Genomic DNA, 15213 nt, shown 5'->3' with positions numbered 1-15213 from the left:
CATCTCCAGCTGCAGAGGCGCTGTCTTCCTCACAGATGGCCTCTGTGTGGCGCTGGCCGGGGCAGGGACAGTGCCGCGCGGAAGGGCAGGGGCTGGATGGGGAGGGGGGAGGAGACGGCAGAACCACGGCTGCGGTGGATGCGCACAGTCAGCCAGGCGGCGGACGGGGGAAATTGTTTAGCCGCCACTCAGAACTAGAATCTGCCTCTTTTGTGACAGGCCGGTGTTGCTGGAGCGGGGACGCTCTGTACCCTGTGAGAACCAGCTCGGGGGGGAAGACAGAGGACAGACAGGGGTCTCTGTTGTGTGTGTACCCAGCTGCTGGCTGAGGTACAGTTGTCCTTCCACGTTCCCGTGGAGAAGGATGAACAGGGTCCTGAGTGGGTAGTGCCCTCCCTCCCCCCCTCCGCCCCTCACAGTTGCGGGGTGCGCTGCCACCCACCCAGGCGGCAGGGGGCGCAGTTAACGGCCTGGAGGCAGATGGTGACTGTTCCGTCCAGGGTTGCTTTGAAGCCCTTGGCTTTGGCTCCATGGCTAATAGCTCCGTCAGGAAGGAGCGCACATCTTCTGTGCTTCTTTTTGCCCTGTAGTGGGGCCTAGAAGGTGGTCACACGCTCTCCCAAGGTTTAAAGCAAGTTGGGAACAATGGTGACGCAGCGCCCAGCACGGCAGGTCACCGTCTCCCAGGGGACAGGACTGCTCTGCGCTCCAGTCCTTAGCCTGCAGACTGCCGCTGTCCCAATGTGGAGATGTGGACGCGGCTCGGGGTTGGGAACGGACAGAGCCCACTCTGGGACTTCCCAGTTTGAAAGAGAAGTACTCCAATCCCCAGTGCTCACACACGTTCAGTGGTCAGCTTCGGCATTGACACCCTGCAGGACAGCTGATTTGTAGCAGAAAGGGACCAGGGGTCCGGGGACAGCCTCGCTGGAGAACCTTACCCAACCTTATGAGGTCAGAGGCTTGTGGGAGGGCTGATAGTGCCTTGCTTCAGAGGGGATCACATCATCCCTCACGCCCAAGGGAAGGTCAGGCTGAGCTGAGGATTTAGCGTGGAATTTCAAAGCCTTGTTGTCACTCTGCTTCCTGGCTACCATGCGGTGAGCAACCTCTACCACACGCTTCTGATGTTGTCCTGTTTGCCCAGATCAGGCTCAGAGCAATGGATCCAGACAACTCTGGTCTGAAACTCTGAAACAGTGAATGAAAACCAGTCTTTCCTCCTTGCAAAGTTATTTATCTTAATTTTTCTTGGGTAAATACCTATGAGTGTAAGGTTTGGTCATTTGGTTGATATACAACTCACTAAAATATACCTTCCAGATTCTTTGTTTTCCTTCCTTCCTTCCTCCCTTCTTCCCTTCCTCCCTTCCTTCTTTCCTTCCTTCCTTCTTTTTGTGACGTTGGTGGTACTGAGGTTTGTACTCAGGTATTTGTACTTGAGAAACAGCCCTAACTTTTGTTTTACTTATTTTTTTGGATTGGACCTTGCATTTCTTCCCAAGACCACCTTTAAACCACCATCTTCTTACTGTGTATCTTATTTATAGCTGGGACTCCACGTACAGACCCCCACGCTTGGCTTATTGGTTGAAATAGGGTCTCATGGACTCTGCCCCAGGACTTGTCTCAGCTGCCACCCTCCTGACCTTTGCCTCCTGTGTGACTTAGATTATAGGCATATGGCACCACTCCTGGCCAGGTTGTTTTGCAGTGTTAGTACCACTTTGCATTTCCACTAGCAGTATTTGAGGGCTCCAGAGGGTACAAAGAAGAATTTCATGATGGTTTAACATTATAGTTCATTGGCAACCAATGGTTTTAACACAATCCCTTTTCCTACAGGCTATTTTGCATTGCAGGTTGGGAAGACAAGGCTGAAATGTAAGATCGCACCCCCAGCAGTCACTGGCTCACTGGAGTTCGAGAGAATATTTCGTGCACAGTAAGTAACGTCTCTTATAGGTGCCTGCCACAGCCAGACACGTTCAGATTGGGGGCAGAGTGATGGAGAAGGCCTGAAGTTCATTCACAGAAACCAGCCACAAGGAGGTATACTGTTCAGCCAAGCCTATCTCACCACCAAGGAAGGCTGAAGGGTCCTGTGTGTGAATCTACCCATAATGGCACTCAACATGGCAGCTCAGCAAAACACTCAACATGGCGGCTTGATCAAAGCCTCTTGTAGGCCCAAGAGAGTGCAGGATACTTTAAGTCACATGAACTGGTCTACCATTTTGACCTTTCTTTCTCTCTCTTTCCTTCAAAACAAGGACGGTTCTGTATACCCTCTGCCCATTTCTCCAGCGATCATTTCCTAATGTCAGAAGTGTCCTGGTGTAGGATCCAGAAAGCCTTGCGGGTCGTGTGGATGTGCTGTGCTCTTATTCTGTGTTCTTGCACCTCTTGCTTCTGTCAGAACATTCCACCACAGACTCCAGGAATTTCCCTGCCGGAAGAAGTGACAGCTCCTTCCCTACTCATTTCCTGTCATACAAAAAACAAAACAAAGCAGCCCAAAGCTACACATGTCACCATGTGTGTACTATGCGTGTTTTGTTGATGTTTTTTATTTCCCTTTTATGTCCGTGAGTTCAGCTCATGCTTTCCCTTTCTGTGTGGCCTCATTTTTTATATCAAGATTTTGTTAATTCAAATGAGTGGGAGGACGCCTCCTGTTCTATTTTTTCAGATACTTTTAATTAGGTGAAAGGAGAGTGTTCCTCCAAATTAGTATAAAACTTGGCTTGAAACTGTTGGGCTTGGATGGTTTTCTTGGGGGAAAAAAATTCCCAGCTCTGACATTTGCTTTCTTTAATGGTGATTGGACCGTGGGGGCATTTTGGGTGCATTGAATTCAGCTCGGGTAAGTTACGACCCACGAGTTGATCATAGTAGCCTCTTGCTTATTCACTTGCTTCCAGGAGGGTTTCTCAACCTCTTCCTTATGTGTGGCAGGGTAAAGTGAATAGCACTAGACCACAAGAAAATTTAAGGGGAGTCCACACTCGGTTTTAAATGATATTGAATCAGAGGATGATTAGGCATTCCCACTTCAGTCGTTTTTGAGTCCTTATGATTTTCCAAGTTCTTTCTTTAGCCTTTTCTTTCATTTAAAAAAGTCCATTCAATAAGCACTTCTATATCCGGTTGCTTGTTCTGTCTCAGTGAAGACAGCAGATATAAGACCCTCTTGGAGTTAACCTCATAGCTGAAGAAGACGGAAAGGAAACACTAAGCAGACAATACTATATCAGAAGGAGATGCACGCTATGAAAAGAGACAGGAGAATATCATGAGAGGGCTGAGGCGGGCTGCTGGGACAGGAGCCGAAGGGTGCGGACTGAGCCACAAGGGCCTAGACGGGCCCTGCTGAGGACAAGAGCACAGGAGGAGAGCACTGGGGGAAAGTATGGGATCTGAGCCTTGAAAGGTCAGAGCACAGCATGGTGAGTGGGAATCCACCTGGTGGGCCAGCAGGAAGCTAGGTGACTGGGGACCAGGGAGCCCCGGGAGGCCGGAGTGCCAGCTCCAGTCAGAGAGCTAAGTGAATGGCTGGATCACTGGTCAGCAAGCTCCAGGAATGGCTGGATCACTGGTCAGCAAGCTCCAGGAATGGCTGGATCACTAGGGCCATGCTATGAGCAGAACTTTTCATCACACCATGCCTGTGGAATTACTTGGTACGTGCTACAGCACACAGAGCTGTCTTCTTGAATTGACAATGAGGTTTTTGCCTAAGCCCGTCTGGACCCCACTCCTCCAATCTCTTCTTCCTGCGGAGCTGGGATGACAGGAGTGTACCGCCACTCCCAGTGTTATTGCCTTGGTGGCCTGGAACCAAGACCCTCCCACTATCTGCCTCTGCAGAGCTGGATGCTCGGTGTACGCCATGGTGCCTGGCAAGAAAACCGTCTGCACCTTCTTCTGGAAGGAGCTGTGGGGGTGGGGGTGTTCTCATAGCATGGATTTCTACTTATCCATTATTTGGGAAATGATTTTCATTTGTGGTGGTGATACCTATCTATCTGTCTGTCTATCATCTATCTGTCTGTCTGTCTGTGTGTCTGTGTGTCTGTCTGTCTGTCTATCTATTTATCTTTTTCTGAATTTGAGTTAAAAGCTAATTGATTTAGAGAGTAGTGAGGAGAATGCGGAGAGGCTAAGATTTCGACAGCGATAGCTTAATGCCTGACGCTGGGAGACACCGAACTATTTATAAAAATCACTGCAGGAGGAGATTTCCGATCTCCCTGCTTTGACTTTCATGGTCTGAGGGCCTGGCTTGGGAGTGCGCGGCTTCCCGCAGGCAAAACCCCTGGGTTATTTCTTGGTGCTATTTTCGTTCTCAGTGTGCACAAATTTGATTTTCTCTCCAGCAACTGCTTTCTCCCTTCTCTTCTATATCTGGACTCCTCTTGTCCTAGAAATAAAGCTGGACACTAGTCCCAAATATTTCTCTTAGGTTGCTATTTATAAAGTAAATATACAAGCCCAATTCCCTTATTAGAAGTGTTTTGGTTGATTAATCACAGTGGAGCTGACAATGGCTAAAAAATAATGTTCTCACCCCAATATTGCAGGGTTCGGGGCTGTCACGTGTCCTGCTGGGCACAGCAGTCCGAGCCCTGGTTTCTCTGTGGAGATTGAGTGGGTGGCTCTACTCCCTTCCCTACACTTCTTGGATATTTTATGACACTGGCCTAATTTTTGCTTTCAGCTCCAAGGTTTAGTCCAAATCTGGACAAAAAACGAGTATTCTCACTGCTAGTGAGGCTACGTAGACTTTTATGTTGGGGCAGAACTCCTGAAATAACTTAGTCTTTCTAAGAAGCCTGTTGGGAAATTCATTTGTTTTTTCATAGCTAGCGCCCTTGAACTCTCCCCACCCCTGGAGAACGAATGCAATTCCCTTCTGGATTTCTGGGAGCAATGTACTGAGTCCCTTCGGGCTGTCCTGAGGTCTACCGATCTTAATTTCCACAGAGATGCGAGCTGCCTTCCTCCATGCTCTTCTCCGGCAGCTTTTGACTCAACATGGCTTCAAAGCCTAAGTGATGAGTTCTTCTGCCCCCTGTGCAGAACTTACACCTCCCAACAGTCGCCAGGAGATGCCCTGGGCCAGAGGGCGGGGTGTGCTTTGTGTTCAAGGTCCTCCTCTGCTCAGCACAGATGGCTACTACGACTCCAGGCCTCCTTCTCTGTTTCCTCCTCCCCTCCTGTGGGAGGGAGAGGCTAAGAGATCACTTCTGAATCCCTGGGCCAGATCCTTTTTTTTTTTCTCTCACAATTTTGAGAATAAAATCTATAATTTACCAAGGACCATTGCTTTAGGTGATTGCTAAACTGAGAATATTCTGTCCAGTATACTCGAGCACCTTGATTCTCTTAGATTAAAGGCTTTTTATAAAATCTCAAAAGGAGGTCCAAGTAACAGATTGATGTTGTGATTTAAATACTTGATTTCTGATTTCACCTTCACTCAAAGAGAAGATTAGTTACTGAGCCATCTTTGTCATGCATCTGGGCCACTCTGAAGAGCTTTCACCGTCTCCATTTTGAGGCTTGGTAGCACTAATTCTTCAGCTTTTGTTCCTCAGCCAATTTTAGATGTTTTGGCTGTGCCCCTTCAGGGCTGCGGGTGTAGCCCGAGGGCCGCAGAAGGCTGTCAGAATCCTTTGGTCTGGTCACCAGGGCAACCACAGGTGAGACTCGAAATTCAGTAAACCCAGGAGCGACATAAACATCACATACCAAATGGCTCCTGTCAGAAGAAAAGATTTCCCACGCCTATTAGGCTAAAAGAAATGCATACTGTTTATGAACACGGAGCCCAGGCGTGAATACGAGGTGCCCATGCGGCAAGGCACAAACACGCCGGTCACCTAGTTCTGATCCCCCTCCCCCCCCAACTGCTCAGTATGAATGTTCCATTCCTGTCCCACACCGGCCTTCAGGCACAACTAACGCCTCCACCAGGAGTGCAGGTCCTCCGGGAATCCTGGCTGCATCTTCCTGTACAGCAATTCGTCTCTTTTTCCATTTCATTAGGGCAGGGCCTCGTACTTGCTGGGCAAGTACCATTTCTGCCTCACAGACGAAGTCTCCTGCGTTTCCCCTGCTGGCCGAGGACTGGGCCCCCTCGCGCCTCTTCTTCTTGGCTAGTTGAGACCTCAGGCTCTCGTCACCACGCAGGTCCTCTGCTTCATTCACTTCTCATATTCGTCTCACATTTGAATCCTGAACTTTTAGAAATTAGAACCAGTGGCTCTCATACACATCTGAAGACTACAGAGAAAAGGGAAATCCAGAAAGAGAATGATTTTTTAAATGTTCTGAAATTTTGGGTACATAGGAGTTGTGGCCTATTAGAGAAGAATGAGAGAGAGAGAGAGAGAGAGAGAGAGGAGAAACGTCTATGTATCTGTCTGTCTGTCTTGGCCATCCGCTGCAAAGTCCAAGTGTTCTTTTCCATGGCACTATGTACAGGGATTCCCAAGATGGCAGAATGAGTTCAGCGTCTTTCATAAACACCCCGTGGCATCTGTCACCCAGCTGGGTGCTCCTCCAATCCTCAGGGGATGAGAGGTGGCTGGATTTGGAGGGACCCCACGCTGGAGCCCCTCTAGCCGCAGCACGATTCCAGGGTGCAGGTCAGAGCCAGGCTCCCCGGTGCCAGCAGCAACCTTGCTCCTGTGACCCACACACTATGCATTTTTATTTCTAGAGGCGGGGCTCTCGCTGAGTACCTTAGCATAGCCTTGAATGCTCAGTTTTCCTCCAGCTTCAGCTTCCCAAGTGCAGGGGTTGAAGGCCATTCGATGGGCTGGGTTCTGGAGGAGCAATTTAGATAGCCCATCATTTATAAAAAGCTTAACTCCCATAACCCCTGACTCTTCCGCAGTCATTTCTGAGTGCATGAACCGACCTGTTGTTCTGATCTTCAGGGTGTCAGGACCTGAGACTTCCTGCGGTTCACAGTCCACAGAGTCCCTGGCTCATCTGTGGATAGCACGCCTGTAGAGCTGTGTTGGGATGAAGTCAGCAAGACAAGAGAGAAAAAGGGAGAGGACAGAAAGCTGAGAGGAACTTACTTAGAAAACCTAGAAATCACCTAGAAAAACCTGTTATTATTTTGAAAGATAGCAATGAACATGGCATTAGGAATGTTCTAGAGTCAGTCAGCATTTCCCTGTGGAGAATGTTCATTCAGATTTTCTGGATGAGGTTGTTGCGAGCAAGGTTGCATTGTTGTGTGGAATCTCAGAAACTGAGCTGAACGTTTCCCTCACACCAAGCCCAGGTAGCACACTAGGGAGCGAGGAAATGCTGTTCCTTTCCTCTCTTCTCTTCTCCTTCCTTCCTCCCTTCCCTCCCTCCTTCCTTCCTTCCTTCTTTCCTTCCTTCTTTCATTTTCTTTCAACTGGAGTTTCTATTTCTTTTTGGTGTTGGTCCAGTGGCTTGAACTCAGGGCCTGTGTACGGTTCCCGAGCTCTTGCGCTCCAGGCTGGCGCTCTACCACTTGAGCCACAGTGCCACTTCTGGCTTTTTGGTAGTTCATTGAAGATGAGAGTCTTATGGAGTTTCTTGCCCAGGCTGGTTTTGAATCACGATCCTCAGCTCTCAGACTCCTGAGTAGTTAGACTTACAGGCCTGAGCCACCAACACCTCGCTTCTCTTTCATTTTTGTTTTGTGTGTCCTATATGTGTGATACTCTTTTCCAAGGGAAGGTGTCAGGTTCTCACAGGATCAACGCCGTGGAGCTCCCGTCTTGCTCATGTCTGCTGTCTGTCTGTGGGTGTCCACAGATGTGGAGGCCCAGTTTCCTCCATCTTCTGGTTCTGTTTCCTCAGAGTCTTCAGTCTCAGTTGTGACAGAGGAAGCTGGCAGCGACTGAACCCTTTGGCCTAGAAGACTTGTTTGCCTTCCCTGCTTTCTAGTAGCCGGGAGTAGCTTTACCCACCTCCAGGAGGCAGGGAGCAGGGCAGAGGCCCTGGCCGAGCTGAGCCCATACAATCTACCCATCATTTGTCAGAATGAAGTACTCAGAAAAATTTCAGGTTTAGAAACTGCCTGGCCACTACTTGATTCTTCTTTCCCCTCCCTAAATGATAGGAACTTGGTAGGCTGAGTTAAGGTCCTGGAGGTACTTACTGAGGTACAGGCTTGGTGCTCCCAGCCCTGGGGCCCCTCATGGGAATCTTCAAGGGCCGTATTTCTTGACCCCCAGAACCTAGGCTCCGCCTACGATGGACAATCGGGGGTCGCAGTGTCTTTAACCCCTCAGCCTCGTGATCCTTACCTGTCTGACCCTTACGGTGACTCATTCATTTTCCCCAGGCTCCTCTGTTTGTAGCATCAAAGTTCTCCACCTACAGTCCAGAAAAGAGAAATCCTTAGTCCCAGACAAACCGGAACCACTGACCTGAAAGTCCCACGTTTTAGAATCTTCCACCATCCAGGCCAGATCTGGACAGTTGCTCCCCCTGCTTGTCCTTCTAACAGAGGCCTTTTTTATGACGTGGCCCTCAGTAGAAATGGTGGCCAAGGTGGCAACGTGTGGCTAACAAAGCAGCAGCTCTGTGCCATTCTCCAGGGCTCGTCCATGTCAAAAGAGCGCAGGACTGCTTGAGGAAGGAGTGCGAGGCTGCGGCCAGGGAGCCGTTAGACACAGACACGTCCCCTCTGCGTGGACGGGCAGGGCTGGATGGCTCCCATCCCTCCCGGGGGCTGCGTGGAGCTGGGAACCCCTGGAACTCCTGGTGCCCAGGTGAAGAAGGCTGTTCCCCATCCACGTTACCTGTTAGGGTTTCCAGGGTCTTATACGGTCATGAACGGCATTGTGTTTGCTGGTGAGGTGAAAGCTGCACTGTGCGCGAGAACTCTGCACCAGCCACTGCAGCCCGCGAGCCCTGGGTCTGGTTAATGAAGGCTTTTCTAACGCAGTGTTAGGAGATGGTCCAAGGACTATGGGGGCCGTTAGTCCTATGTAGTTACATTGGCCAATAAAATTGAGATGACCCAGCCACAATTTCCTGCCAAATTATGGAGGAGGGAAGAATTATGCTTTCTACTTCTGCTTACTTTTTTCCATGGGGGGGGGAACAAAAAAACCCCACTCATGGTGACCCAGATCAAAAGTCCCTGGTCTTCATCAATTGGGATGGAATATTTCTGAGCCACTGCTTTATTACACAGTGACCTTGGGCTGACCTTCACCCAGGCTTGTTGAAGGCAAGATGTGAGATCTATAATCCTTAGACTTGACTCATCCACTAGCTTCTGCACAGGTCCTCATTACTTATTACATTGTTAAAGATCTTTCCGGTTATAACATTGTCAGCAAAGAGCTCAACCAGCTTAAGCAAGATCACTTGGGGACATAGCTCAGGAAGGAAGATGAATACAATTCATCTTTTATTTTTCTCCTTTGTTACTCAGTGCAGATGAATGAATTATAGTTTCCAGAGAGCCCTTCCCTTTTGCTTAAAATAGTATCAAGTTTCCCCTCAAGTTTTCTATGGATAGAGGCGGCCTGGCAGATGGGCACCTTCCTCTTCGGCTCTCTGTAGCACACCAGGCAGCATGGAGACTCAGGGTTTTTTTCTCTATCAAATGGGAATTAAATGTCTTCCTGGGTGTGACGGAATGTTTGAGAAGAAATTTGTCTAATTTGGGTTGAGTAATCTTTTGATAAAATACAGAATGATTTTTAGGTCTTTTAGGAAAGAATTATAGTGGTAACTGAGATGAAGGTGAATGATTTGTGCTCCTTCTCTGAGACTTAAGCCACATTTGAGTTCTATCTTTCAAGTTAGGATCCTTTCTTCTCTTCCTCTTTCCTTCTTTCCCCCTCTTTCCCTCCTCCCTCCCTCCTTTCATCTCCCCCTTCTCCCCCCCTCCCCCCATTTTGCTGGCACTAGGGCTTGAACTTTGGGTTTCTACCTCTTGCTCATAGCTAACATTCTATCACTTGAGCTACATCTCCATTTTTGTTTTTTTACTGGTTAATTTGACATAGAATCTTGTGTATTTGTCTGCCTGGGCTGGTTTTAAACCTAGGTCCTCAGATCTCAGCCTCCTGAGTAGCTAGGGTTGCAGGTATAAGCCATTACTCCCGGTGAAAGACTCAAGGATTGTTTACATCCTTGTATAACTTGTTGGGAAGGACTGATGAAAAATCAATGTAGCAGGGCAGTTTCTCCTATGTTTACCTGTGTCTTAATTTTTCTTTGTCAGACAGAACTGTGGAGAGCTCTATCCTGCATTCATCATAACACTGTGGGTGGCTGGATGGTATTTCAACCAAGGTAAGCATGACCTGCCAGTCAGGCAGCCACTTAACAAAGCCAGTGAGGACAGAGGGCCGCTGCACGGCTACTGCTCCAGGAAATTGCAATGCATTGTACGTCTGTGTTGAGACACACTAATTCCAGCTTCATTAGATTTAATTTGATGATGACAAAACAAAAACTTCAAGTCAGGGAGTGTGGTACCCATCTGCGGACACAGCATTCAGAAAGCCAAGGTGGACGGCCACGCGTTTGAGGCCAGCTGGGGCTAGATAAAGAGCCCGTGCCAGCTTAGCTCTGCAGTAAGACCCTGTCTGAGACACAGACAACAAAGGCCGCATGTGCGTGGGTACATGTCTTGCACGTGGAAAGCTCTGGATTTGAGCCACAAAAACAAAGCACTTGGAGCAGTTTATATGCCAGATGCCCAAGGATGAAAAAGACAAAAGTTCTGTTTTTCACATCAAATAATCTAACTGGAGGAACAGAACATGCCTTCGTAGGTTTAGCTCATGTTCACTGAGCACTTCTGATGTGTGTCCAGGATTGCTTTTAAGGGTTTTTTGAGTTGGGGTCTTGGGTGGGGGTGTTTATGTACAGGTCCTGAGGCTTGACTCAGGGTCTGGGTGCTGACCTGAGCTTTTCTGCTCAAGGCTAGCAATCTACCACTTGAGCCATAGCTCCCCTCTGGATTGTTTTTGGGTGCTTAACTGGAGATGAGTCTCATAGACTTTCCTGCCCAGGCTAGCTTCAAACTATGATCCTCAGGTCTCAGCCTCTTGAATAGCTAGGATTACAGGTGTGAGCCACCCGTACCCGGCTTGTTTTTAAGTTTGAAGCCTTATGTGTAAGATGCATATAATATTTAAAGCCTTCACAATATGAAGTAGAATGAATAGTATTTTCCTATTGTACAGAAGAGGAAACTGAGGCACAGGCAGGGAAAGTAGTTTGCCTGGCTTGACATTTACCAATGTGGGAAAAAGTTTCCTTTCAGGCTCAGCTCAGGATCTGCAGCTTGGGGTCCCCTTACCTATGAGTGCTGTTTTGTGCAGCCATCCTGGAAACAGGCTTAGCTTTTGGCCTAGTCTGAGTGAGCCACGAGTCTCATTCAGACTCTGCCCAGCCATTGAACAGAGAGTTCAGCCTACATGGCTTTCCCTCGCTGGAGAAATAGAATCTCTTTTCGGTGTCTAGTAGTTTCATAACCACTTTTTATGACCTCACGCAATTTAGTCTTAAGATTTAAACAATCCCAAATCTGGCTGCTTTGAAGGCAAATCCCATCAATTTCTTATAATTTTTTACTGTCAACCAAGGAATTTCAGATGAAATGACCTTTAGCGAAAGACGTTTAAACTTTCTCCAACTCATACTTTTGTCCCTTAATAGCACGAATGAAAGGGGCTGTTTCTTTTCATACGAAACCATATTAAAACTAATAAGCCGAGTGCCTTTTGATAATGGGATTCCATTTGACCCTTGGATTTCCTCAGAATGGCGGCCGTGGCCGCCCGCCTGGCAGGAAAGGAGCTCTTGTGGTAATTTCTCATTCTTTCTCTTCCAAAGTCGGCTGCTGGCTAGTCTCCCCTGGCCCCCTGGCTGTCCACATTGGCAGCACAGGAGCATTCCGGTGGAGAGAGACAGTCACTCAAAACTCCCCGGGCCCCGGGCACTTCCGCTCCCTCAGACACCGGCAGCTCTCCTTCTTGGCCGGGTCCTCTTGTTCTCATTCATCTGCCCCCTGTCCTAGGCAAACACTGTGACCTGAGGGGCCCTGGGCCTTTCTAGAGGTGACCTTGTCCAGTGCCCCCTCCCCCATCTTTCCCAATTCAGTTCCTTCTTGTGATTCTGGAACATTATTCTCATTTTAAAAAGTTTTGTTGTCTGCCTTTGCTCATACAACTCTAAAGGCTGGGGGCTGATAGCCCAATTTCCTTAGAATGACAGGATAGAAAGTGGACTTAAAAAGAATCATGGTGACCAGGCAATGGAACGAACTTTTAATTTTGTTGTGAATATCTCAGCCGCCCAGGTAAGATTCGAGATGGTCACAAGAGGGCTCCAGAGGTTTGTATCTGTAAGGTGTTGAGAGAAAGAGGAGCATTTACAGAGGGAAGACTAGCTATTTTCCTTGGTCAGGATGCTAGAACATTCTATTGTTGTGTACATTCCCTCCTTATCAGATAAAACCTGCACATAGTAAAATGCACAGATATGAAACGTTCAGTTTTGACAAATATGGACGCTTGTGTGACTCAAATCCTTTTCAACATACAGCGTGTAGCTACTTCTTAGGAAGTGTCTACCTGCCCTCTCTCTCATCCCTGCTTTGAGTCTCTTCTACCTTTCTAGTTTTTCTGCATTTGGATTTATTCATGGGACTTGTGTGCACATAGCCTGCGTCCGCTCCTGCCCTCTGCAGTGTGCTCCTGAGGTCTGCCGCGCTTTGTGAATACATTTCTTCTTATTGCTGCACAGTGTTCCAAAGAAGGGCACTACCAAAGCATCGCTCACCGATTCCCTTCGTGACCAATTTCTTGGCTGTTGCCAATTTTTGGTTATGATGTGTAAATAATTCTGAGCAGTTCTGAAACAAAGTTTATCCAATTCAGGACCAGGTCTTTTTTTTTTCTTTCATGGGTGTATGCTTGCATTTCCCTTGGCTAAATGCCGGGTCAAATGGTATATTTACTTTTATAAGAAACCATTAGAACTTTTATTGAAGTGTTGTGCTATTTGTGCTTTCCTATCTGTGCGCTGGAGTTTTCCAGTGGCCCCCTACCTTGCTGTTTTTTTTTTTGGGTCCGGTCGTGGGGCCTGAACTCTGGGCCTGGGCACTGTCCCTCAGCTCTTCACCTCAAGGCTAGCACTCTACCACTCAAGCCACAGAGCCACTTCCGGCTTTTTTCTTTTTGCTTATGGGGTGCTGAGGAATTGAACCCAGGGCCTCATGCATGCGAGGCAAGCGTTCTACCACTGAGCCACCTTCCCAGCCCCTACCTCGCTGTTTTGTATTGTTGGGCTTTAAAATTTTTAGCTGCTCTGCTGGGGCCTCGAGGTGCTGTTTCCCTGACGCTTGGCTGACACTGAATCATGTTGGAATAGTTTTTTTTCACATGATGATTGAGCCCATTTGTTGATCTGCCCTTGGGAATTGTCTACTCAAGTGTCTTACAATTTAAAAGTTCTCTAGATACTTTGGAATCAAGCATTTTGTCAGATATAGATTTCGCAAGTGCGTTCTCAGTCTCTGAGCCTTGGACTGCTATGATATCCTGTGCCATTCTTTCCTTTTATCCTTCCACAGTCTATGCGGCCTGTCTGGGTCTCGCCTACATTTATGCTCGTCACAAGTACTTCTGGGGCTACGCGGCCGCGGCTGAGAAAAGGTAAGAAGGGCTCATCAAAGGTGGGCATTTGCAAGATGTGACAGGGTGGAGTTAGGATTCGTTCCCTGTGTTAGAAGCACAGAGGCACAGTAGCAAAACTGATGAGCTCCACCCGAGGCCCAGTCCTGACGGGCCGCACAGCTGGGCACGGGAAGGAGGCAGGCTCACAACCCTGTGATGCGGGTGTACTCTTCCATCTTTCCAAACAATAATTTTCTCAGGAAAATAATTCTGCCTAGCCTTGAAATCTTGAGGGCTTAGAGATACCCTTGACTGCAAGGGCTTGGCATCACTTTTATTTATATGATAAGCCAAAAACGTTAAAGGACAAAAGCGTGGAAGTTCCGAGCATCTGAGTGCACTGGGACATGACAGATTACTAGACACTCTCGTGCAGTGAGACCGGAAGAGGATACTCTCAGGAGAGAATCACAAAGGTGCAATGCCTAAGTGCCATTTCATATTTATATAAAATAATACACATACCGAAATGAACTCCTCAGCTATGGAAATAAAAGACGTTTGTTTCTTGGTTAGTTTTTAGATTTTGATGATTCTGTCTTCTTTACCGTATACGAGGTGTAGTCGTGTGTATATCTTTGGGAGAGTGGAGGGCTCAGAACTCGAAGGAAAAGGGTGAAAAAGTGCAGTGGTGCAACTCCCAGGACACTGATGATCGGGAATGAGACAACTCGAGGGTGGAGACGGGAGGAGGGACAGGCAGAGGGTGGGAACAGAAGACGCAGTGCAAAGGAAATGGACTCGTGACCTGTCTCATGTAAATGTGACCCCTTTACACATCACCTCTATAATAACAAGGAAGTAAATAAACAAGACCAAAAGCATTGGGCCTCCTGGGCCAGGGTGTGCAGCCTCCTCCTGCCGGTCCAGCCAGTGACGGCTCTCCTTTGTGTCCACCCTGCAGGGTCACTGGGTTCCAGCTGAGCATGGGGAGTCTGGCCTTGCTCTCGGTCCTGGGCGCCCTGGGAATCGCCAGGAACTTTCTGGGTTAGTACCCAGCCTCCGAAACAGAGCTGGCACTTCCGGCTCCTCCTTCTAGTCATGCCTCCCTTCTGCAGGTAACATGCTGCCGTTTGTTAAATAAATGTTAAGAAAAAAAAATGCCTTCCTGTCGTTTTTCCTTGGTGTTACTCTCTGGAGACACTTGGAGAACACACTTCCAGCTGAGGAGCTGAGCTTGCCTGGGTGGTTTTAGATGTGTACATCAAGGTTTTGGCTGGCCTGGCCCAGGCACTGGGCTTTCTGGGCATCACTGACATAGCCCTCCTACCTCTGAGTCAGTTTCTCTCCTGGTGGAAAGTTCCAGATGGATGCTGCTAAGGCAGCCAGGCCTCATGGTTTCTGGGAAACAACAGACCACCGTGCGGTGGGCAGCCAGTGAGAGCAGCCGAAGAAGAGACTCATCAGCTAGAAGCACAAATCAAAGATGGCCGTGAAAGTGGTTTTCTTCTTTCTTTTTTGACATGACTGGAATTGAACGCAGGGGCTCACACTCACTCCCTAGGTA

General features: G+C 48.3%; 1 protein-coding gene across 1 annotated transcript in view; it reads left to right on the top strand.

Annotated features, from left to right (window-relative positions):
• Window positions 1–14704, top strand: part of Mgst2 (microsomal glutathione S-transferase 2) — a gene marked incomplete at its 5' end in the record, with an annotated part of 15950 nt that extends 1246 nt beyond the window's left edge. The window contains 4 exons of the mRNA XM_013029505.1: window positions 1846–1945; window positions 10241–10311; window positions 13604–13685; window positions 14611–14704. Of these exons, the coding sequence (XP_012884959.1) occupies window positions 1846–1945; window positions 10241–10311; window positions 13604–13685; window positions 14611–14698 (341 nt within the window). The remainder of the gene's footprint in view (window positions 1–1845; window positions 1946–10240; window positions 10312–13603; window positions 13686–14610) is intronic.
• Window positions 14705–15213: the final 509 nt, after the last annotated feature.

This window comes from Dipodomys ordii, unplaced genomic scaffold (genome assembly GCF_000151885.1).
Source record: "Dipodomys ordii isolate 6190 unplaced genomic scaffold, Dord_2.0 Scaffold119, whole genome shotgun sequence".
Lineage (NCBI taxonomy): Eukaryota > Metazoa > Chordata > Mammalia > Rodentia > Heteromyidae > Dipodomys > Dipodomys ordii.
Note: the sequence above shows the minus strand (reverse complement) of the source record. Positions and strands in the feature narration are given on the sequence as shown.